This window comes from Chiroxiphia lanceolata, chromosome 1 (genome assembly GCF_009829145.1).
Source record: "Chiroxiphia lanceolata isolate bChiLan1 chromosome 1, bChiLan1.pri, whole genome shotgun sequence".
Taxonomy (NCBI): domain Eukaryota; kingdom Metazoa; phylum Chordata; class Aves; order Passeriformes; family Pipridae; genus Chiroxiphia; species Chiroxiphia lanceolata.
Genome location: NC_045637.1, coordinates 125,230,819 through 125,256,620, shown reverse-complemented (window position 1 = coordinate 125,256,620; position 25,802 = coordinate 125,230,819). Strand labels below are relative to the sequence as shown.

At 37.5% G+C, this 25,802-nt stretch overlaps 1 protein-coding gene across 1 annotated transcript in view; it reads left to right on the top strand.

Annotated features, from left to right (window-relative positions):
• HDAC9 (histone deacetylase 9) overlaps window positions 1–25,802 on the top strand; it is a 460,923-nt gene that overhangs the window by 26,844 nt on the left and 408,277 nt on the right. The window contains exon 2 of the mRNA XM_032684266.1: window positions 9,636–9,734. Coding sequence (XP_032540157.1) covers window positions 9,716–9,734 — 19 coding nt within the window. The 5' untranslated portion in view covers window positions 9,636–9,715. The remainder of the gene's footprint in view (window positions 1–9,635; window positions 9,735–25,802) is intronic.

The following is a 25,802-nucleotide window of genomic DNA, read 5'->3' as shown; positions in this document are numbered from 1 at the left end:
TGCCTGTGTCACTGAAGGAATGCATCTGAGACTGGGTACTATTTCTGTAGTGGAGAAGGTGGTACACATGGAAAGCTCATGTTTGAGAGCTGTGTTTTGTAGTCCATGTGAATGAACTAATTCAAGTCCATTGAGGCATGGTGTAAGAGCTCTTCCATATTTGACATTTCAGGAAAGTTTTGATAACTTTTAAAGCTCTGTTAAATAACAGTGTATCCAATATCTTACTAAATGGTTTGAATCCTGGATGGGACATCTAGCTCTCAATTTAATGGAAGTAGCAAAAGTGGTTCAGAAGAAACCAAGAACAGTTTTTTAGCCTCTGTGGAAGGGCTGGGGAGCAGCAAAATATTATGGTGATTCACCCTGAAGTTTGTCTGGATTCATCCAAACCAAGTGTCAAAGCAAAGCTTACAGAGACATGTTGTGTTCTAAAAATATGAAGTGTTTGCAAATCAGATTCTCTTGAATATGATTATCCATGCTAATATCTCTATATAAACATACAATCTAACATGAATTTGGATTTTTCAAGGGTGTTAAGCTGTGAGTTCACTCTAGCCTTTTTGAAGGCAGTGGTGATATTGCCAAGTGTTTATATTTAGCTTTTTGATCACATCAAAGTGTTTAATCATTACATAATAAGGAAGGTTTCAGTGAGGGAGAGTATGTCCTTTTGTCTTAAAACCAGGAAAACTTTATTACCATATATCTAAGTGAAATGAATGCAAATAGTTATACTGAAAGTAAATTTTTGGTGATTCCAAATTAAATTTTTATAATATCTGAGGAAATTTATACATAAAGCTGCTCTTCTAAAATTTTATTAAATTTTTTTCCTTTTAACTTAACCATCACATACCCTCATGTTTCCTTTAAGAGATGAGAAGGAAAGCAAGACTGATTCCTTCAGAGGGCAGTTCAGATCCCAGGCCGAGCATCTGAGATTCCCTATGGAGGCTTTCTCTTCCAGATAAGTAGTTTCTTCTTGTAGAGTCTAAGACAGACAGACTTCCATACCGAGTTGTTTCATGAGATGTGTTCTGTTACTCTAAATAAGTACAATGTTGAAGAAATGTAAAAGTGCATTTTTGTGTAAAGGAAGCTTTGATGTTCTGATACAGTCTAGTTACAAAGCCTCACTTCTGTAAATATTCAAGTGCTGTGCATCTCAGATTAAATTTTAAACATAAAAACTAGTTATACTGCCCTTGACTTGAAACGACAGAGTAAAAAAGAAATAGGGGAAAATTGTGTCACTATCTGAAGTCCTTTATTGGTAGCTGTATGTTACCACACTGTGCAACCAGGTTCAATAGCAGCTGAAATACAATTCAGTTTAAGAGAAAAGAAGGGGGAGTCAGTGAGAGAAATTTAGTTTTCAACTGGTGAAAAGGCAAATTTAAACCAAAGCTGAAATACTGTGGACAGCATATTATAGGCTCAAAGGATTTTAGAAGTGCTCTGTTTACTGTCTCTTGTTCCTTTGAAAGAACTAATTTGTAGTTCTAGTGCTCTGTATTATGTTGGGTTACCTGAACTCCTGGGAAAAGTTGTATTTTAATTACATGAATGGTGAAAGTTTGCATGCTTAACTTTTTCTTCTTATGTAGAACTATTTATTAAGAATGAGTTTTGAAGTGTTTTTTATTCTATGTATATTCAGACATAGAATAAACAGTCTATCTCATTCTCTTCTTCCCTCTACTGTAACCTGTTGTTAATAATTTTCATGGGTTAAAATTACTCTAATCTCATGCATTTTTAGAGAAATGGATGTTCTTAGGCACACAGCAGGCAGAGATGGGTAAGAGTATGCTCAGGGTTGTTTCTTTTCACATACCTTAAAAGCGGGGTTTTGTTTTGTTTTGTTTCTTTTTTTGTTTTAATTATCAGTGACTAAGTTATTAATGATGATTGATAATAAATTACTGATTAATCAATTCTGGCCTCTCTAAAGTATTCCCTAAATTAATCACAGTTTAGGCCGGTAGTGCAGAGCCCACACTGCTTATTTAGGTCTCTGTACTCCAGCTGTCATTTAACTTTGCTTACCACAGAAGTCTGTTTAAAATTTTTCAAGGGCAAATTTCAGAATTTAGAAAGCATTTCTAAAATAAGTGCTTGAGTTGTCTCTGGGGCTTCCTTCCCTGGAGCTTGGATAATAAGTTTTGGTAGGGCTGGGGAAGAGAGTCAAAATAAAAGAAACTTAGAATTGTGATTTCCTTCAAAGTAATCTGTAGTTACTAACTTTGTCCAGCTTTTTGAAAAAAAGAAAAGGTCGTGAGAGACAGATTCTTTCTTTTAATTGTATTCATCTGATGGAAGTTTCTCCACACAGCTGTGTAGGGGGAGAGGACTTTACCCACTTTCATACTACCTGTGAGGGCTGTTCTTTGTGTGTCTTGTAGCAGAATGGCTGAGGCTGGAAAGCTTCTCTAGAGATTGTCTAATTCAATCCCAGTGCACAAAGCACAGCCAGCTGCAGTAGGTGGTCAAGGCCATGTTCACTTGGGTTTTGAGTATCTCCAAGGGTGGAGACAACACAGTCACCCTGGGCAACCTGTTGCAATGAAAAAGGCCTTTATTTCTTTGTTTCTTTCCTTATGTTTAACTGGATTTCTTCAATGGTATTTTTTTTCTGCTGCTAGCCACCGAACTTCAGTTTAGAAGTATATCTTCTCTTGTGAGCTACCTGTATGCTGCAGAGAACTTCGGATACTTGCACCCCTCTTTTCAACAGCTTTGTGAAGACTGAGAAGTCCATTACGTTTCCCTGATTTCCAGCAGAGCCTGTTGGCAGGACTCTGGGAATGCAGGAAGGAACTCTTCCCCTCTGGAAGTGCCAGTGTATGTTGATTAATGATACAGTCTCAGTTATATTTTACATTGCTTCAAGTGGTAGAAGTGACAGAAATCAAATTTATGCTTCAGTGACCTCTATATTTAGGATTCATTTTCCCCAGAAGTTGTTCTTTTTGTTTCCAAACTGTTTATAAGCAATACTGATTAAAATCTGGCATAATAAAAAAAAAAAAATCAAAATGTGGCCATAGGGAAGCCTGTCTCATTTTCTATTTCTTCTATGAAAGCATCATATAAGCCAGTCCGTCACCTGGTGTGGTCCTTGCTATTGCCTGGTTGTACTTGATGCAGGATGAATTCTTGTAGTTCAGTTCTTGCTTTGTCAGAGCACAGCTGGATGTGCACCCCTCCTGGCACAGCCAAAGGACTGGCATGAAGAAGGGAGACAGGACAACTTAAGCTGCAGCAGCTGCAATGTAAAAAAGTTCCAAAACCTGATGAGGCTCAAAAAAAGGTTGAGTTTTTTTTATTGTAGCTATATCATATTTCTAACTGGTTTCACGGAGAAATGGAGCAGAAGCTTGTGCCAATTTGATGTAATTGGCATAGCAGAAGTCCAGCCAGCAGCTTAGCAGCACATTATTTATTCCGGTTGATTGAGGCCTTGGATTCTTTTTTGGTGGAAGACATGATCTCATCTTGCTCTTTAGAGATCTTGTTCGCTTCATCTCTGTAGTAGATGGTGAGTGTAGAAGACATTATCAAATGGCTGTACAGCTCTGTTGCTTGCTTAAGAGAGTTTCAGGAAGGGGGATGTATCTTACTGGACAGAAGTCTGAGCCTCTCACAACAGCGTGAGCAGTGTGCTCATAGCATGTGTGAGGTATAACACTGCTTAATATTGCGCATGAGTGATTGGAAAAGTATAAGAATTTAACCAACTGTTGAAAAGGAATAGTTATATGTTAGTAGTATAGCTCAGGATTCTTTACAGATTCTGTAAGAGGTGCTTTTCTGTTAGGCAAAATGTAAAAAATTACTTTGTTGGGAAAGTATAGAGTGTGACAGTCTAGAACTTGCTGCCAGAGTGGTTATTTAATACTGAACCTTCAAAGGTACGCTTGCAAAATTGTTATAGACTTCAAAAAGTCTTTAAGTAGATACCTAATTAAGAATAAGATGCCTGAACATCTTATGGTAAAATACTTAATCCTGCACTGAGCTCTGGATTCTGAAGGCTTTGCTGTGGAACCGCTAAATTCTCCCTGAAAGGAGTTACATACCCAAGTATCTGTTGAAAATGCTGCAAGTAAATCTGGGCTGTATTTGCATATAAAGGTCACTGCATAATAGCATATGCTGCATAATGTCCTGATTTTAGTTTAGCTTTTTCTTATTTTACAGTTGTAAACCAATTAGAATAGCCATTTGCTCTTGGAACTGATGTCTTTAAGTCCTTTGTGTTAGAATTCACACCATTCTTTAACACCTTAACACCTTTCACATATGCCAGCTCTCTTCCTAATCAGATTTAGAAGTTTCATACAAAGTTAGAAGGGTTGGATTTGGCACTCAGGATTTAGCTTACATGGGTGCAAATCACTTTAGTAAAAGTTCATTGAGATTTTTCTTCCAGTCTTTATGTTGTCATGCCTTTTTTTTTTTTAAGAGCTGTAGCTTGATCTTTATTTAAATCTTATTTTCATTATATACAGTATGTTTACCTATTCAATAATTTTTTTGAGTAAAATATCTTTCATTTAAAAGTGGTATTCTTTTTTATCCATCATCTTTTTCATGTTCTGTAGAGAACAATTATTGTTCTTTTGGTTTATTTTTTTTTAACCTTTCAGATTGCTTTTAATTGAGCTTTTTGCTAAACTGCTCATTGGGAAACAGAATTTGTACCATTCTGACAGATATTTTAGATACTTAGTTTTTTTAACACACAAGCTGCTAAATGTGAAAAGTGATTACTTTTCCTTTTTGGTGACACTTGAGGCCAATGACCTCCAGCATTTTGATTTCAATTCCAAACAACAATTTTGTTGGTAAGTAACAAAGCTATTTTAAAACAATATATGCAGCAGAGAATTGACTTGATGTGTTATTAGGAGTGCTGACCTGTCATGTTCAGAATTTAATGAATTGTATAATTCTATACTTTTATCTGCAGAATCTTCCATAATGATTTTCTAAACTCCTTTACAAATAGAGTTATTATGGAGTTGGGTAAAAAATCCTCCTTGAGGAGAAATATCTGGAAGATACCTCCAGGATGTAGTTTTGAAAACTATGGATTCATTTCAGAAGTTCTCATGAAAAATTCATCTTGAGAACAGGGAAAATAGAAGTAGCAATATATTTTTCATCTGAATTCTGTTAATTTGTATTCGTTGCAGCCTATTTCAGAAACTCGATTCCCAAAAGAATTTTGAAGTATAGGCACAAGATAGAAAAAATATAGTCAGTGAATATAGTTTTGGGATGACACAGCGAGAGATGATAGTTGAAAGGAATAGTATTAACTTGAAATGCTTACTTGTGTTTGAAAATACTGTACCTACATATAGTCATGAGAAACAAGGTTTGTCGTGGCTGATGGGCATGAAGACCTACATTCCATCTTGCACTGTTCTTTTGTGGCAATTTCAAAGGTGCATCAGTCCTTGGAGCACATGAACTGCTGAATTTCTTTTGAAGAAAAAGGGGAAGGTTCTTGGGTAAGCAAATGCAACTCACTGATGTGTAGCATCACCTCCAGTGATATATCTGAAGATAGAAGTTAGTTTGCTGTATATTGTGCTATAACCTAATATTCTGAGTTGATAATGAGTAAAGGATGAATTATCATTCAGTTAAAATGTAGTGCCTTAGGAAGTGCATTAGTCTATGCTAAATTCTGGAGCCACTTGCTGTACCTTAGTATCTTCAGGATTTGTCTGATTAGGAATTGTGTGACGTGTTTTGGGGGTGGAGTACAAATGCACCACCCAATGAGCGTAGTACCTCACATGAAATTTTAATGTACAGTGGCCAGTGCTGTGCTTTTTTCCCTTTGGTTCAGTGCTAGCATTAAAAAATATGTGGCAGTGCCGTTTATAGGCTCTAATTTTGCAATATGACATTCCTTCAGTAAAAGAAAAGAAATTAAGCATGTCAGCTTATCAGTAGAAGTGTATTTGAACGAGAGTGTTGGCGTTGTGAGTGTAATTCTGTATATGGTGAGGTGGAATTTTTCGTGGTTCTTAATGTGAGCTTTGACAATATGAGACTTATATCATATTTGCAAGGAGTTGTTAAAAGTGAACCTGAACAACAACATTCAGCTTAGTGAAAGCTTTGCATTTGCAAGTAGTATATGGAAATAGAGTATCAGGAAGGATGCCAACTGCCACTTCATTAAATATAAGACTACCAGTGCAGTTGATTTTTCAAAATTCCTTAATGAAATCTTTTTATGGGGATCCCAGCAGAATGCTTTCTTATGCAGGAATTATTCTCAGTAGGTTTAACCACAATGAATATTCAGTGCTGATGCTGTCTGTGATGATCTTGAAAAGGAAAAATCCTGAAGTTCCACATCATGTAATCACAGAGTAGCTCCAGACCTCTGGAGATACCTAGTCCACACCCTTCCTCAAGGCTGGGTGAGTACAGCAGGTTGCCCAAGGTTGTATACAATCTCCAAGGATTTAAACTCAACAAACTCGCTGGGCAGCCTGTTTCTGAGATGTTTGACCTCAATAACAGTGAAAAAGTGCCTTCTAATGTTTAAATGGAATTGCCCATATTTCAGTTTGTGCACATTGACTCTTTTTCTGTCACTAGGGATCACTGAGAAGAGTCTTGTTCTGTCTTCTTCACTGCTTTTTACGTAGCTGCTCTGCAATGGAGCACCTCTTTTTCCTCTGACCTTGGTGTTCCTTCTGTTTCTCACTTTTTTTTCTGCCACCCACCCCCTTCCCCCAACCTTGGCACATACATTCAGTAGATCCATTTTCTCTAGCCCATTGAAGACCCTCTGAATGACAGCACAACCATCTGCTCTGTCAACCACTTCTTCCAATTTCAAACTGTCTGTGGAATTGCTGAGGTTATGCTCTGTACCATGAGGCAGGTCCTTAATGAAAAGCAGTACTGGCACCAGTATTGACCCCTGGGGGCTCCATTAAAATGACTGGCCTCCAGCTGGACTTTGGCCTGCAGATCACAACTCTTAAGGACTGGCAGTGCAGCCAATTTTCAGCCACCCCTGCTGTCCACTTTCCTATCTGTGTTTCAGAATTTTTTGGGATGTTCTGGGGGACAGTGTTGAAAGCCTTGCTAAAGTCAAGATAAACAACGTTCTCAGCTCATCCATGTTCTAGCTATTTTGTTGTCGAAAGCTATCATGTTGGCCAAGCATGATTTTCCTTCATAAGTATACGCTGCCTATTTCCCATCACCTTCCTGTCCTTCACGTGCTTGCAAATTGTTTCCAGGATTATTTTCTTCGTCACCTTCCAAGAAATTGGGGTGATGTGGTCCGGCCTTTAGTTCTCTGTCTTCTCCTTCCTATCCTTCTTGAAGACAGGAGTGATGTCTGCTTTTTTATAGTCTATTTGAACCTCCCATGGCCTTTCAAAGGTGTTTTGAGAGTGGCCTTGCAGTGATACTGTCCAGATCCTTCAGCACTCAGGGGAACATCCATCCCATCAGGTCACATAAAGTTTTGTACATCCAGCTTGTTTAAATCTTCCTTAACCTAATTCTTCTCCAAGAATAAGTGTTCCTTGCTCCAGAAGAACAAGGAAGAGCTATGAAGTGTCTTCTTTCTACAGAGTTTCAGCAAAGCTGGTATCCATAACCCAATACAGGATTGATGGGATCACTGTTTTGAGTGTGGAGTGTCATTATTTCCACTGACAGGAGCCAGTCATATCTACTGATCTCTCTCACACACAGCTAATTACTTGAAATTACCTTTATTGGTAAAAAAAGGTAAAGATTTGTTTGTGAGGAGAAAGCTTAGCCATCTGAGAGTGCAGTCCGAACTGACTATACATCCTCTGGTCGTCCTAGCTTCAAATATCCATTGGGTTGGGAGGGTCTATGCAAAATGAACTTACACATAATTATAGTTTTAGCTATTGTGACTGTAAGTGAATTTAGAATATTAGAATATTGTCAAATTCTAATACCTACAATTTTCCTAATGCCCAAAAATATTATGTATTACGTTTACTTTAAATGTATACTGAAAATTCACTCTTGCAAAGTCCATAGGTGAAGCATTAATATTCATTCTCTGCTTTCTGAAACATACTGCACAGTCCCAGCTGGGGCTGGATACTGAATGAATGGATGTTGGATTCACTGGAAAGTATTTTTTCATGATCGTTGTAGCTGCTAAGATAATAATGAGCTCTCTAAAATCAAGTTGAATCTTAAAACTCCTCAATTGCATGTTGATTGTCCTTATTTTGATGGATCTTGGAGCTGTACACCTGCCTCAGTCAAAGTAAGGATGTGCCCAAATGCAGGTTTTGGATTAGATTAACTGTAGAGTCTGTTCAGTTTAATAGCAGTTCCATCTGGTATTTGATGAATTTTGACACGTCAGGTAAGCAAGGGAAAGTAATTAGGATTTTCATGAAGTATGAATTTTGGTTTTACAGGTGCTGTCTGTTGGAGTGTTGGAAGTGTCCAGATATCATCCCTATTTGAGCAGTGTATGTCCAGCTTGCTTTATGGGGCATAAAAGCAGAAGTTACTTATCTAAATGTGTGATTTACCTTTCTTGAATGATAATGATGCTAAACTTAAGTGATTATACTTGGTTAAAATGTAATTTACTATCTGGAATTTGGCTGAGCTCAGCTTGAAACTAAATGTGCAGTTGGTGCTTTAAAAAAAGTGACAAAAACTGCTAAAATATTCAGCACTAAGAATATCTTTGACTACTTAGATGCTTTAGGAGCAGTGGCTGAATAGGATAGTCACAGTCGTAATGCACTACAACCTTCTCTTCTTTCTCATGATGCTGTTTATATCATGCTTGAATGAAAATATATTTTAGTTCCCTGAAAGCCTCTTCTCTGCAGCTTTTAACTTTCAGCAGATGGGAGTATTAGAGGAACATTTTTGCCTCTGCTTCTGCATTGAACTGAGAAAGTCACAGGACTGTGAAAGGACTGAGCCAAATTGCAGAACCTTCCTTGCCCTACTCTTGAGCAGCCCACACTATTAGCGACTATCTTCGTGGTGTCAGAGATTTCATTAGCTAGTCGTGGGAGATCCATTCAACTATGCTAATTATTTCAACAAGTTCTATTCATGAGCTGTTTAAACATGAGAGCTTACGGAAGTAGTAGCTATTCCAGAAAGACTTTTGAATGCAGATCTGTTTCTGCACATTCATGTTTCGATGCTGACTGCAGACATCTACAGTAAGAGTAAAACTATGAATTAAACCATCAGGATATAATCCAGATATTTCTTCCTCAAGTTTTCTATTTTGTATAGTGCCCTGATCATAGAGAAAAGGGAAAGGACCAGTTCATCCTTTTACTTTCTGGTATTCTTATGTGACTATTGATGGACTGTAATGCAAATTTCTATTTGAATCTGGACTGCTCTGAAGCTCGAGGATTTCTAAATGTTATTCTTGTTTTCAGTGTTCATGAGCTCTTGGATTTGCAGCAAAATGTACATGATAGAAAGAACCTTCAGGGTGAGAAATTTTAAATACAGTTCTGTTTAAGTGTGTTTGACATAATTATAACATATTAAAAATATTATGTTGTCAGTGTATAGTCAAAGGTGTTTTTTCTTCTTACTTTACTCAGATTTACCCTGCTTCTGGAAAAATCTCAAAATCTGAACGACTTCTTTACACTGTCTACAAGATACCATTCCATTAAGAACAATGAGCTCCACAACACCAGGTCAGTTCATTTGTATTTATACCTTGCTCCTGCAGAACTCTGTGCTGTATTAGAAAGTACATAATTCTTTGTGTCGATGAAATGAATTTGGCAAGTGACTGATATGCCAATTGCGCTTCGTATGATATGATATGATACGATAAAGCAGGACAATGGCTATACAGACATAAAAGGCTATTTTGGGGATAACTTGTCACAGTTGAATTGTAAAAACAGTATTATCCTACAGTGCATTTAAAACATTTTTGTGGTTTTTATTAATAAACTGATTAGTCATGATGGGACATGAATAGGCATTTTATAACATTTTAGTTACTAGTACTAGTAATTAGTCATTATTTTCTGCCTTTGCACAATTGCTTCTTTAGAAAAAAAGACTGTGAATGGTATTCTGTTATTTTTCTTTTTGGGTCCAAAGTCATATTTGCCCATAATGGGCATTCTCTGCAGAGCTTCATCCTTTAAATATATGTAATTAACAATGATCTCTTAACCTACTTTATCCAATGCCTGCAAAATGAATTTACTGCAGGTTCGCCTGATAGAAAGGGAACTATCAGTAGCTGTACACAGTGTTTAAACTTCCAAGATACATATGGAACATGTCTTGACTTCAGTTCTTTTGGGGAGCGAGAGTCCCCAGTTCAAATCTGTGCAACATCCCATATGGTTCGCACTTTGTTCACCCACACTTGAAGTATTTATTTCTAGTACTGTTGGTAAAATAACCCTTTACAGGTGGCTTATTTTAAGCCTGCTTCGGTTTTGTGCAAACAGCCTATAAAAGCATTAGGGAAAACACTGCAATACTTTTTAAGGTGTATTTATCTGTAGATGCCCTATCTCATAGAAATTTATTTCGGTGAGGACCTTTGGAGAATTGTTGATTGTAGTATTGAAAACTGGCAATAACTGCTTTTACATGAAATAGAGTCAAGCATAGCTGGATTTCAGCCTTGGCCTCTTTTTCTTACATTCAGTGAATTATCCAGACAAAACATGACAGGGCTTCAGCAGAAAATCATGCCTTTATCTCTATCGCAGTGGTGCCTAATATGAAGTAATCCTGTACTTTCCTAACATGCAGTTCAAATGCCAAGATACTTCAGTCGATTGGGTATCTTTTAATGTTTCTTCTTTTCTATTAGATGTAGTCTGTGGAAATAGACCAAAATGAAATTGTCTCTTACAAAAAGAAAATAAATTTTCCAATGCTCTTATTACTATGAAGAAAGAAGACAGCAAACATGAATGCATATTTGCTATCTGTTTCTACAGACTAAGTCTAATACAAGAAAGAAGAAACATTCAATATGATCAGATTACTTGTAAAGGTATTTAGACACTTCAGAACCATGGCTTTTAGTAGGAGGCTAAATATCTTTAAATCTAGTCCTTAGTGTCCCCCATCATTAGAGTTTGCCTCTGAAAACCATGAGTTGCTTCAGCTACTATTTCAAAACACCTCTGTGACATGTACAGAAATGCAGTATGCAACGGCAGTGCCAGCCATGGGATTCTCATTTTTCTTTCCCTCAGTGAAAGGGAAATGAGGCAGAATTTATTTGGACTTACGTCTCGCATCCTGCTTAAAGTAAATGCTATGGACTAAAGGAGAATGACTGTCTCCACGTGACATCTCTTCTGTCTCCCGACTGAGGGAGTCTGAGATGTGTTTTGTGAAGTGTTCTATCACCTTTTGGCAGTCATTCAAATTTCTGGTTCCAGTGTGGTCACTGTAATGGACTGATAGGGAATACAGTGATAGGAGAGGTCTTCTACATCTGTGAGCAGTTAACACTTGATCATAATTTTTTAGGAGATTAAAATTGCAAAGTTTTCTTATTGCATCCATAGTAACTGAGTTCCCCTTTTCCAGTCCTATTCAAGCATATGCATTTTTTCCTATATGGCTAATATGTCTTTGTCCCATGGCAATTTTTATTGCTTCTTTTTCTTTCTCCTGTGGTTTGCTTTTTATGAAGGTTAACCTTATGAGATGAAGAGGTGGAAGGACTGTCCCTTCCAACTCAAACTGTTTTGTGACTCTGTGATTCCTCTGATTCAACTTCTTACTTAGGTTTAAAATATATATCAGGATGTACTTGTTTCACTTGTAAGACACTCCAGTAGTTGAGGAAGTATCCCTAGTATTCCAGAAGAAAAATTAATGGATTGGCAGTGGCATGAGCAGCTTGTTCCTGTGCTGGTGTGCCTGGTACAAGCTGGAAGGCAGTTCTGGCATTAATGGTACATAGTTTAAGTTGCAGAAGCCTAATTGAGATGTGTCTAGTACTGTCTGAGTTGAGGGTTTTGTACTTTTTCTTTTTTAGTCCTGAGAATCTTGAGCTTCTTCAAGGAATAGGTTGCTATATTCAGTTACAGCCAGTGGTTAGGGCAGTTTAAAATAATTTCTAAGCAGCAAACTTCAGGCACATACAGTATACAAACAGTATTAACATATTTAAACCTACGCTTTTTCTGTTGTGTAACACCAGGAACGCTACCTCATTTGAATACCAATCTATGTGTCTGGTACCTAAGACATGAAAATTTTCATAATGTATTGTAAGCATTTTCATTTTGGGTCATGGTTGTAAGTTACAACAAAATGGTAAATGTAGGTTTTGTTCTGTTTATCTATCCCACCTATATATATAACTTGTGTATGTACATTCGTACATACTGTTTACACGAAAGATAAGTATACTTCCAGAAAAAAAAATGAAGAAAAAGCAAGAGGCAAACTTGTAAAGTAGTGTTACTCTGTAGATGAATGGTATAGGCCTGTCCACTTCATGGCTGGCTTGTTCTGCCAATGAAAAATTCTGAAATTTTGTAGAAGGTTCAAAGATTGTGTGCACTATGCCAGATTTCTGTGTTTTTATAATGTAATGTGCTAAGTGAAGAAAAATACATATTCCTTAAAATAGTTTTCCCTTCATACCTAAATTGTTGGAAAGCCCATTGAAAGAACTGATGTGGAACAAGTAAAAAATTATGCACGTTTTATTCAAACGGTATTTGAGGAACCTCTTTGGATAGATTTTGTTCACAGCACCAATGCAGGTAAGTATTTTTTTACATTGTATGATGCAATGAAGGGTCTCCAGCATAGCAACATCTACTTGCAACAACATTGTAGCCTCTTAGGTTGATCCCAGCTCTCTGAACCTTCAGGGACCAGGTTCTTGCTAATCTGTAAAGTAAATGCTGAATCCCAGCAGAGAAAGGTACTGATGTTTGCTTTGTTTGTTATAAATGGTAAGATCATTAAGGAAATGTTTACATTCTGTTGCCATTGCATGTTCTGAACTGATTGCTGTTCATAAAAAGCGTTGTACAGAAAAAGAAAATATTTATTTCACAGAATCATAGAATTGTTAGGGTTAGAAGGGGCTTCTGGAGATCATGTCATCCAACCCCCCTGCCAAGGCAGGGTCACCTAGAGCAGGTTATACAGGTTTTTAATGTCTCCAGAGAGGGACACTCCATGACATCCCTGGGCAGCCTGTTCCAGTGCTCTGCCACCCTCAATGTAAAGAAGTTCCTTCCTCACGTTGATATTGAACTTCTTGTGTTTTAGTTTATGGCCATTGCTCCTCATCCTGTCACTGGGCACCACTGAAAAGAGTCTGGAACCATCCTCTTGGCAGCTGCGTGTGAGATATTTATGTGCATAAATGAGTTCCCACCTCAGTCTTCTCCAGCCTAAACAGGCTCAGCTCCCTCAGTCTCTTCTCATAAGAGAGATGCTTCAGTCCCTTAATCATCTTTGTGGCCTCTGCTGGACCCTCTCCAGTGGCTCCTTACCTTTCCTGTACTGGGAAGCCCAGAACTGGACATAGTACTCCAGATGTGGTCTCACTAGGGCCAAGTAGAGGGGGAGGATCACCTCCTTTGACTTTGCCACACTCTACCACACCCTACCACACCCTATGCACTCCAGGATATTATCAGCCATCCTGACCGCAAGGACGCAATTCACCCCGTGGTGAATTAATATACTCACAGGTGTATTTTGCAGTTGTCTGTCTCTAACTCTCCAGTACTTTGAAATATAATCTTCTGTTAACATGGTAGTATAGTTAGAGATTGTTTCTGTTGTGTGCCTACCAGCTCAGTTTCCAAGGACTTCAACCCTTGCGAAGGGTAATACTCATCTGAACAGGAGATTGCTTCATTTAAATCATGTGTTGGTTTAATACAGTATTCATTACTCAGATTTTTTCAAAGAAAAACAGCATCTGTGGGGAAGGGTGAATTATAAATATTTCTGTGAAGATAGAGATCATAGGTTTTCTTTTTGTAACCTGAGAAGGGGAATGAGTCCAGATAGAACTCATTTCTTCTCCTGTTTGCCTCTCCCATCACCCAGATCTCTCAGATTTTGTGCTTTACTTTTCACCTTGAAATTAAAAGCAATATTAGAATAGTTAAATGAAATTTATTCTATTAAAAAACAAAACAGCAAAACCACTAAAGTTGTTCATGGAATTACTTTTCACTGTCCTTGCTTTTCAAAAGCGTATCAACATGTGCCTGCTGCTGAACAGAACAAGTTCAAAATGTGTCTAGCTTACTTACCTACACCTACATGAAATCAGCTCTTTTAGCTATTGGTAATAACTGAATTAAAATCCAAGTCTGATATATAATGGTTTGGAAATCCCTGTCCAAACTTCTTTCTGCTCTTCAACAACATTACTTATTTTTTCAGGTCTTTAGTACCTTCTATGAGCTGCCTGTTGCTGTAGTCAACAGAAAGTGATATTTCTTAATAAACTGAGTGGGAAGAGAAAGGAGTTGTGTGCTAAATTCTGCAAGTTCCTACTTCTGGATCACTTTTCTATCATCTTGATTCTGAATTCCTTTGATAGGCATTTGTTTGTTCCTCATGAGAAATAGCTTATTTTTCCTCACTGCGAAGTTGACTCCCCCTGTTTCTTTGTTCTGCTTTGCTCTGCATTTTTACAAATAATTTTCCTCATATTAGTAAAGACTAAGTATAGAAAATGTTCCAAAATGCTATTTTCACTATGGTTTTAAAACTAAAATGCAGTGAAAGGTTATGTTACAGTCCAGTAACTGTCTCTGCACCAGCATTAGATTCTGTGAACAGATGAATATTTTGATAAAAACTCATGTATGTTACTTTAAAATGTATTTGTCAGTTTTTTGGTTAAAAGATTTATGAGAACTTTCAGTCTAAAAGAAAAAAGTAGTAAATGAAATACCAGAAGGCTAAAACCTATTCTTCACACATAGGTCTGCTTTGACAGGTGTTTTAGTTCTATGAAAGGTAAGTGCATGGATCTTTTTTGGATCTCTGATCGTAGACTGAAGTAATGTATACGTTTGTTTCTTGTGATGACTTTGTGATGACTTTTCCATGATTAAAAAAGGAATACATCACAGGCTGGATTAGATATATATTTGGTGAATTCACTGAGTATGGCCCAGTAACTTTCAGGATTAATAGTTATGTTATCTATGTCTATCTGTCTATATATGACAGAGTACTGCAGCTCTTTAAGATATCAAAAAGGAAAAAATAAAATCTACAAGCTCAGCCATAATGAAGTGTGTAAAAGAAGGATTCTTCCCCCACAGCATTCTCTTCTTTTTTTTAACTTTCAATGCAAAGCACGACTCAGATGTTCAGCTCAGATTTTGACCTCTTGAATCTCCTTACAGAACTCCAAAATAGCTTCAGTCTGACATAAATCTTAGTTTTGCCCTCATGAAATGTAAAAGTCGTTGCTGTACAGACTCTCTCTGTATTTTTCTCATAATAATTTAAGCCTGACATCCTTACCTAGGTATTTCTGGGTAAAATCCCAACAATTCACTAGTTTGAGTGAAAAATTTGGATTCAAAATGTGTTCTGCCACTGGGGATTTAATGTACAAGACTACCAAATAATGAATAAAATGCTCTGTGCATGCATTGGATAAGAAAGCATTATCTTGTTCACTTGCTAGTAATTAAAATTTGTAAATTCATTGAGCTACTTACTTAGAAGTAATTTACAGCACTTACAACTAAAACTGATAATCAAAGCATTAAAGTGTCATCGTTCTGCCCTTATTTGTGTACTTACACTTGCACATGTTCATGAAAGTCTATTATTTTGTGCTAACTCTTCAGGTTTTAAGCGAATAAATAATGACAACACCTAGACAGTGTGTTGTGGAATTAGTTACTACTTTCTGCAGATTCAGCTTAACTGAAGAAAACAGATCTGAAGAGTATTTTTTTGGTATAAATTTGCAGTGCTTTAAGGTGATAAAAACTTTAACCTATGCATACATAAAAAATTTCTATCTGTTCAAACAGATATTGTGCTTGAAGATTAGAACTATCTTGCTTTTTTTCTTTCAGGAATCAGTTGTTAATATTGGCTGCCAAATGGTTTTGTCTGAGAATTTCTCTTTAAAAATAACTGTTTTGTTGGTCTGTGTAGTCAAAGCACTGGTCTGACTTTTTGACCACTAGCACTTCAACAGCTAAATTAGCTTTCTGGAAATAAATCTTGAAAGCTTTATGAAGCTTATAAAGATTCTTCAGAATGGCTTTTTTAAATTAGAGGTGAAAACATTTTCTCATTTTAAGTACATAATTTATCCTCAGTGTTCACTTAGAACATGCATCTCTAGAAATAGCCATCAGATTTATTGTCCATTAACAAAACACAGTATTTCACTGTCTTTTAGAGTTATCACAATTTTTGCTATGATTAGTTCATTAAACCAAGATGGCACAATTACACTTTTACTGGAGTATAGTGAACTTTAAATAGGTAAATGTATATGTTACTTTGAGTGACCTTAGGGAAGGCAGATCAGAGGATTGCATTCTCTCTATAGAGTGAAAATACGGTGTTTTATAGCAGTGTTGATAATTAACCATTGGATTATGCTGGATAATGATGGGGAGACTAATTCCTCATCTGACTCATCCTTTCAAACTATAAATCCCAACAGCCATCTAGAAGTTGCTTTGATTGTCACTAAGTGTATGACAAAATTTTCATGTGTTTTTACTGAATAGAAGTCTGCTATCACTCTGAGTTTGGAAAGCCTCCAAACTTAGAAGTTTGTATTCCAGTCTCACAGGAAATATTTAACCAACTCTGCTTTTATTATTTTACTGTCTGTAATCCTAAAGTCATTGTGCTTGCTGGAAGCTTACACAATGGAAGCATCCTGCATTGCCTCATGAAAACTTGGCTTTACTTGAAGCAAACTCCTTAGCTTAACCTGTAAAGTCTTCCCTAAGTATAGGAAATTGCTCTGGGAACAAAAATATTTTGTAATTCCAAATCAAGTCAGAATCTAAAGGAGCTCAATAAAAGAAATGTCCTATCTCCATATAATTTCAGCAGTTGACATGTGTCATTTGTGCCATTTCCATGTCGTCCACGTCCTAGGGGAGAAGGGGACTGCATTTGGGGTATTGTGTTTTTAGCAGGGCTCTTTATATGTGAAAATACAAGTAGTGTGAAAGATGCTTATGGTTCCCTGCATTGATGCAAACACACTTTACCTCCTGAGTGATTTTACTCATCAGATAGCTGTGTCACTTGAATCACTTACCAAATGATGTGTTGTCAAGACTCATTGCTGTGTGTTTGTCTTAGTGGGGGGAGAAGACAGGACAGAGTCACCTCTAGGGTAGGAGAGCAGGTGGGAGATTGTAAGCCAGGGAACTGCACAGTTCCTCCACAAGAGGAGGTTACATTTCGAGAAATGACTTTTTCAGTGGCAGTGCCAGAATAAGCAGCTCTAGTGGCTGCCTGCCCATTGTTCTCACTCTTCACAACTGTTCAGTTGTGCCAGGTATGCTTATTTGTGTGGCCACAGAATGAAACGGATTCAGGAACTGATCCAGGCTCAGCTATTCCCAAGAAAAAAGTTGGGTTTAGCCTGGATTGGTTTCTCATTGTGGTTTACTACATAGCCACACAATCAATGGTCTTGGCAAGGTAAGGAAAGAAGAGGGAAGAGAAAAAGTTTGTTTAACTCATCCTACATTGAAAAGAAAGGATCATGAGTGATCTTTGAGCAGGAGAAGTATGATCAGCCTCCAAAACTGTATAATGGGACTACTTAGACCTAGGTAAAGCTCAAGAGAAATACTAAGGACTTCACACATCTTCACTTTACTGGCTTTTTATGGATTTTAAGAGTTCACAGTTCTGTCTATGCAGAATTTGGACGCTGAGTGAACATTTTTGGTTTTGAACTGTACAGCTGAAAGAAATGACCAACAAGGTCACATGGTCTGTTATACAGCATACCACTTTTAAAGTGATAGATCAGCATCTGCCCGCCAGACATTCTTTCACATCCATTAAGATATATGCAACACAAAGCAGTTAGGAGTATATGAAATATGGTTTGTTGAAAGGTTATGGAATTAATATTGTCCTATATGAATTTATAAGAGCTACATTTTTTTGTAAGGCTATGTTTCTAGAATAGTGCATTATACAGAAAGTTAGATAAAACACCATGAATAAAACCTTTATTTTAGTTTCTTCATTTGATAGGTTTGCTGCATGAATGTTGATTATATTGAATACCCTAAAAAAGGCGTGTTTGCCAACTTTTAATGTTTTCCCACCCACACACCACCTCCTAATTTTGTCTCTGGCAACCCAGGTGTGTTTCTGCAGAATAAGTGTTTCTGCAGTGATAATTATAACACTTATAACAGGTAATTTGCAGATTCGGTAACTCAGAAAAAGCAGGACTATTTCGCTGCACCTTGATTTGGAAGCTGGTGGCAATTTCAAAACTTCATTACAAAGTCTAAAATGTTAGAGTGTATGGAATATCTTAGTCTAGAAATTAAGCGCTGCTTTGTAGCGTTTAGCAAATGAATGTCTATAAAGGGAGCTCAAGGTATGATTTAAATTGGAGGTGGGTGGGTCATACTTTGCTTCAGGCGATGATGTGTGTGTTGTGGGTAGATCCAAACTCTGGTTATATCTGGTGAACCAAACTCATAATTTGGACCTGCCTCCAGACTTTTTTTTTTTTTTTCATTGTCATCTCCAAGAAGACTAGACAAATTTCAGTTTTAAATACTAACACCACAGTGAGTTCCACAGTCCCCCTTGATGACCTATTTCCGTGTGTGATTTTACTTAGAAACAGAAGGTTTCTACTCTTTTTGTTTATGTTTCTACTATTATATCTGTTTCTGTTTAGCATTGCAGTCTAGATATGCAAGATTTGGAAACTCAGAATTCCTTTTGAAAGTTTAATGAGGTTTAAAACAGATTAACACAAAAGATCTTGTTTTGGACTGTTACTTTCTACAGGAGAGGATTGTCGTGTAATACCTAGATAACACTTTCCTTCCTTCCTTCCTTCCTTCCTTCCTTCCTTCCTTCCTTCCTTTCCTCCTTCCCTCCTTCCTTCCTCCCTCCCTCCCTCCCTCCCTCCCTCCCTTCCATTTTTACGTTTTCTTAGTTATGACAAAGCTGAGCAGCTGTCAGGGGTCCTGGAGTAATGCCCAGTTTTGGTGTGGACTGTAGTTCTAGGGGCTGTTGATGCAGGTTGTCGATGTTGTCAACCTCAATGTCTGTCCAAGAGTGGAGTCTCCTTCAGGTACTGATCTCTGGCTGGAAATTCTGGCAGAAAGGAAGGCAATCTGAGAGGGTTGGACAAAACTCCCGTTCATTATACATGGGATATTTTGAGTTTAAAATTTCTAGTTTGGCATTTTGGCAGTTTCTGCCAAAACAAAGCCCTGAGCTGTTTTAAAATTTCTGAATTCCTACCCAAAGTTCCTTTTATTACCAATTGTAATTAACTGCTGTTTGATCTGAAGACATAAGAACTAGTGACATCTGCCATGCTATTCCCCCCCTCACTTGTTCAGTGTTCTTCTCTTAGGGTAGCATTTGTTAGTGTTTCTTTTCAGTCTTCTCTTTACTAGATTGTAAAAATCCATTTCTTTAACCTTTTTTTGTAGATCAAAATTTTGAATCTCTCTTTGTTTTCAATTTTCTTAGATTCTTAACGTACCACCTGGAAGTGACAGGAAAATTTCTGGTACATAAAACTATGCAAGTACTTATTGTTTATTAATCTCTCATTTCTTAATATCCCTGGATTTGCAGTCACTCTCAGTTGTCTGGATTATGGATTAATAAGGGTTTGCACCCTCAGTGCTTGACTGCAGGACATTGCCATGGTATGAGTGATGTAGATGACAACTCATCACACGTGGCTTCGTCTGTGTACTGCTCTTTAAGGCTGCATCTGTGCTGTGCAGAAAAGAGTTTACAGGTTTTTCAAAATTGCATGTTTGTGTTGTTAATTTATCTAAGTTTCATATTGTCTGTATTCTTGATTTCCTACACTGGGAAACGGAGAATTATCTGACCCAAGTGGGAAATCCTCAATGGATTACAGATCTGAGGCATGGTACAGGATAAAAAGGTTTTCTGGAAGTATGAAGACAACGAGGTGTTGTGTATACTCTGTGTTGTGTGACTCATATCAGTTGTATTTAAAAAAATCTACATTGTATTTTAAAACAGTATTATTTTGAGGCAGTACCCTGCAGTGAAGGCCAGTGCACAATACACAAACTTTAAGCTGCATGAAGAAAGCAGACATCAGATATCTTTCACAGTTCCACCTAAGGTGCTTGCAGCTGTTTCTGTAGCCTTGAAGTATATCTTTAGTGACTTAAAGTGAATATCATCATCATGGCCAGGCTTCACGAATGAAGATTTGGGAAGGGCTCTACCCACATTTGCTACAAGCGCGCTGGTGGCTAAAGAGGCCAATGCGAGATAGACAAGTCCGGTTGCAAAAGGCACAGCAGAAAGACTCCTTGGATGGTATCAGCAAGACACGATTCTTTCTGCATTGTCATCCCCAGCTCAGCTTTCATCAGTTGCTGTGGGTGCAGAGAGCTTTCTTCTGTAATGCTCAAAAGCTGCCTCCGATCCTGATGTCTTTTTTTCTCTATTGAAACATTCAGGAGTTGCCCTAGACAATTTTTTTTGTTGACAAATTCACAAGTACATGTAAGGTAAGTCAGGAAAATCCTGAAATAGCCACTGAGTACTTTGTATTTTCTATTCAGCTATTTTGTAAAGAGTAGAAGAGAGAGGAACTCAAAACACACAGTGTTGCTATATTAAATACTGCATCACCTTTCCATGTGCTATTTCTGTGACTTCATCAACATTTTAGCTTTTCAGACTGTTATATTAGGACAGTCCTTTTGCACCATGTTATTGCATACACTTGAGGGGCCTATTTACTCTCCCTCACAAAACGTGCAAGAAAGCTTGTTCCTGGGAGTACTCCTTAAGCCATTACCATCCAAGGAATCTGTGATAGATTGACAAGTGATGTTTTGATTTTGATTAGCTGATTAGGAGTACCTATAGACTTGTGGAGACGCCATTCATTTCTCTGGAAGGGAGACACAGCTGCTGTCTTTGGGGTGCAGATCTGTGTACATTGGAATTTAATAATGTAGTGTTTTCAGTAGGAAACTCTCCAGCCAGTCAACTGAATAATGAAACAAATGCAGCATTTGCATGCAGAGGAGGATTAAGAAGAAAGACAGTGACACGGTGGCTTGAAAGCAACATAAAGAAGCGAAAATGAAATAGAGTGGAGACATTAAGAGCCATGGAGGGGGAAAACAAACACTGGACTTGGCTTAAAAGAATATGGAACAAGGACATAAGAAAAAATGCATATAGAGAAGACACATGCAAAACCCTAAGAATACATGAGAATAAGTGTGTCTAAAGTGTGAGTAAGGAAAAGAAATTTTTTGAAAGAACTTCCTGGGGAAATAGCTTCCCTTCCATTTGGCACTGGTCCTCAGTGTCACAAGGGAACTGGGACCAGCTTCTCTGGTGCTCTGCACACCTAGCTGCTGAAATGGAGATTTGTTTCAAAATTGGCTAAGATTTTACAGCTAGTCAGTACTTTATGGTGCTGAAAACATTCCTGCTGATGGGATTCTAAGGTGTTTAGCTGGCACTAGTTTCAAAGTCTGTTACATTAGTGATGTAGCTCAGTGGATATGGACTGGAAGAGCAAATTCTTTTAATTGCATGTTAAAAGGAAATCTGGATTACTTCTCTTATGTTTTGTGTCTTCTTACCTCTGGGAAGTGTTTCTGGAAGTAGTAAAAATCTTTTATTTTCAGGATTAAGAGTTCTTCCGGTATAACCGTCCAGAACCAAATTCTGGGGGCATACTGTTGTGAACAGTGCTAGCAGGGCCCTTTGACAACTCACACTGTCTGGTGCAGCTACTTGCTTTGGTTTGGAAGAGTAAAGAACCAGAGAGGGAGGAGGTTGAACGTGCATAGTAGTCTATGCAATAGAATAGGTTGCAAGTGCATGCAAAATGGAATTAATCTTTTAAATTGAAGCGTGGTTTAGCTTTAGATTAACTATGTCTAACTTCATTATAGCTGGTTATTGATCTTAGCCTTCCCCCCACCCCCCCAGTTATGATATTGGAGTTCAGTGATACCATGGAAAGAAAATATAGAGACCTTAAAAAAAAATCAGAAAGCATGTTGTACATTTAACCTTTCTGGTGCACGTGTTTAATATCTTTGTGAAAGGGGTGTTTCAATGGTACAGGAATGATCTGGTATTTTATAATCAAAAATCATCTGTAAACTCTGTGTGTATGTATGTGTGTCTATCTATAAAAAAAAAATTAAAAATTCTGCTAAAGTTTCCTGTGCTTGCAGCATCCACTGTTCTGACAATTTCAGGGCTTTGCAGATTTCAGTCATTCTGAACTGTATATTGATAATTATTCCATTAAAAAAAAAAAAAGAGATATATTTTTCTGGAGAGGGGTTGGGCCAAGAGATATGTACTCTCTTTCTAGGACATGCCACCCGGTGTTACTTCAGAAGACATAAATCATCCTTTTGTCTATCACTGTCTTCCTGCCCTTCAAGCCCTCCAGAGATGGTTTCTGCAGTCCTGTAAATAGCCAAGAGGTGGGGCAGGTCTCTTTAGTTAGAACACATGATGTTTTATTTAACCATCCATCTATGTTGTGCAGTGAGTGTGCCACAAGAGTTGCACAAAGCTTTTCTTAACTGTAGGTGGTTGTTCATTTATTAATGTAAACACCATGTGCCTTGGATGTGCGAGCACTAAAAATAAAGTTGCAGAGTTAAAAATAGATCTCTGGGAGTACTGAGATGCTGCTTAATCAGAACCAGCTGCAAGCTGTCTAGAAAATGTAAGTTATATGGAGCCAGATGGCTTTTGCCCTTTTTGCTTTAGACAGCATGTAATTTGGGTAACTGCAGCTACAGTAATGTATTTTCCCAGTCAAACTGTTTGATAAACATATTTGTTTCGAACAGACACTTCCAATTAGAGAACCAGTGAAATGTTAATTTATTTTAATATTTCTCCACATGGGTGAGCCAAAGGAAGCTTACATAATACTAAATTCAAAGACATGCACAGTAACTGCTCACAGCTGTATTCAGCAGGAGCTGGATTATGACTTTGCATCTTTGTACAGCAAGGCTCTTATTCTGGGAACAATCCCACTGAAAGCAAGGGAAGAACAATATAAATTAAATTAATAGTGTAATGATCAGTGGGACTTCTGTGGAGTAAGTTTGCAGGGGTAAGGCATTATATAAAGTACAGGAAGTGTGTTAGAATGATACTTGGCAAATGTCCATCAAACAACAGCCCATATGATTTCAGAAAGAGTTCTTTGCACACTTTTGCTTAACTGATGATATTGAAACCCAAACCTGTTCCGAGGCTTGGCAGTTTCCACAGTTCAGCTTGCTGCTGGGGACCTGTGTTCAGGCTGTGTTTGGGAATCTCAGTGACTAATCTAGGAAGTGGGAAACTGAAGCTCAAGTCTGCTTTATTTGATTTGGAACTACTTGAGGCGGGGGATTATGCTTTGATTGGGAGTCTTGAAGGTGAATACCTCAAACTGCAGGATCATCCTAATTCTATTTACGAGGTCTACTGATCTGCATCTGAGGGAGAGTAGTGTGAAATTGCACAGCCTCAGACCATTGCTAACTGTGCACATATAAATTGCTATTCAATCTCATACTTACGTACCTAGACTTGTGTTACGATTATAGGAAAACGTGGGGGGAAGGAGGTGGACTGTATTTGAGGAAGCAGCCTCTTTTAGGAATTGTCGTAGCTAAAGCCAAGCTCTACAAACCTGAAAAGCAAGTCACCAGGTTTTTAGCAGTGATGTCAGATGAAGACAGTTTTGTAGAAGATCCAAAAAATGAGTCTGGGTTTAAGCAAAGGCTTTTAAAAGATGGGATTGATTAAGGTGCCTGCCTTACAAGCAGATGATACAAATTACTTCCAGTTGGCATAAAGCAGTCATATTGAGTGATTAAATGTCTCCATATCCTTCTCGCATCACTGTTTGGCATTTTCTGTGGTAACTGGATTTAGTTAAGGTCTTGATGTTCTTTTGATATTCTAGCCTTTTTTTTTTTTTTTAGCCTTAGCACTATTTGCTGTGTTTAAATGAAAAATTGCATTTTCTGAATGAAATGCCTTTTTCTCCATAACATCTTCTTTTTGTTCAATAAGGATTTTTCTTTCTCTGCTTCATCCAATCTCCCAGAATTTCTCAACTTCAATGTCTACCATGCAAATTGTCAACATCTTATAAATTTAAGCCTCCTATGAGAAACCACACAAAAATTCCAGCCTGTTTCTGATGGTAGCCTAGTTGCCTGATCTAGCTTAGAGATGGGTTGGTAAGATGAGTTTGTTTTATTTTCCTAAATGCTTATATTTAAATATATTTACAATGCAAATTTGTCTGAAATTGGCAGTGTGACATTCTCTCATCGACTTTAATTCTATTGCACCTGTCATACTCATGAGTCATGAGATTTTTTTTTTTAACTACAGGAAGTAGATTAATCAGTCTTTCTGTGGTCTGTGATTTTTTTATACTAATTGAAACCAAGCAGAGTTCTAGGTTACAGGGTTTTTTGGAAGCATTTCAGTATGAAAATAACTTTCAAAAGTGCTTTGAAAATGCAGTTATTGACTCTTTTTTTTTTTTAAAATTGCTCTTGTTTAGTTTATTTGATTATTGGCTGAAACTGCTAGTGATTTAAGAACTCGCAAATCTGTCCTTGTCTGAACATGATTGCAGGTTCAATTTACAAGTGGTTCTTAAAATAGTAACACTTAGAAACTAAGATGTTTTAGGTTGAAATCAAATTACAAGAATTTACCAGTTTTTGACAGCAGAAGTGATAAAACTGTGCAGATGAATTTTTAAGTACCTGTATACATGACATTTAGTCTTAAACTGATGAGTGCCTGGATTTAGATCATCCTAGCTGTAGAAAAAGCTCTGTGATGATTTGATTGCTTCCAGGCTTTCTCACTGAAATATTTTGTCAGTGACCTAGAAATGGGTACTGCTCTATTTACCTTAGGATAATTATGACCCACTCCTTAACAGGAGAACAAGAAAGGAAGGGGAAATGAGATCTCATGAGCTTTTTGGCTGAGACTGCAGCATTTCCTTTGGTAAGAGTCTGGTAGAGGAGAGAATGCATTCCATATCTACTATTTTCTTCCCTTTCACACTTATTTGTTGAAGAGATTAGGATTAGACATAGAATTAGCTTTATGTTGATTGTGCTGTTCATCAAATCTGAATGGGTACAAGCAAAGAAGTATGCTTTACCACTAAAGATATTTGCAGTACATTATTTGTGCAATGGGAGCTCTTTACTTTTAAGGGAAGGAAGAGCAGGAAGGGATGCTTTTGATCAGATTTAGAGCAAATAATTGACTTCTGAATTTGGTGATTGTACTCTAACTTCTAAAATTTCAAGTAACTTCCTTCACAAATGCCTCATGAAGTACCTAAATGTTTCACTTAAGCGGAATCACAAGGAAGAATTCCTCATTCTGATGTTTTTAGCATGGGATACCTTCCATTGGCCCATGTTGCTCAAAGCCCCATCCAATCTGCCCTTGAACATTTCCAGGGATCAGGCATCCACAAGCTTTCTGGG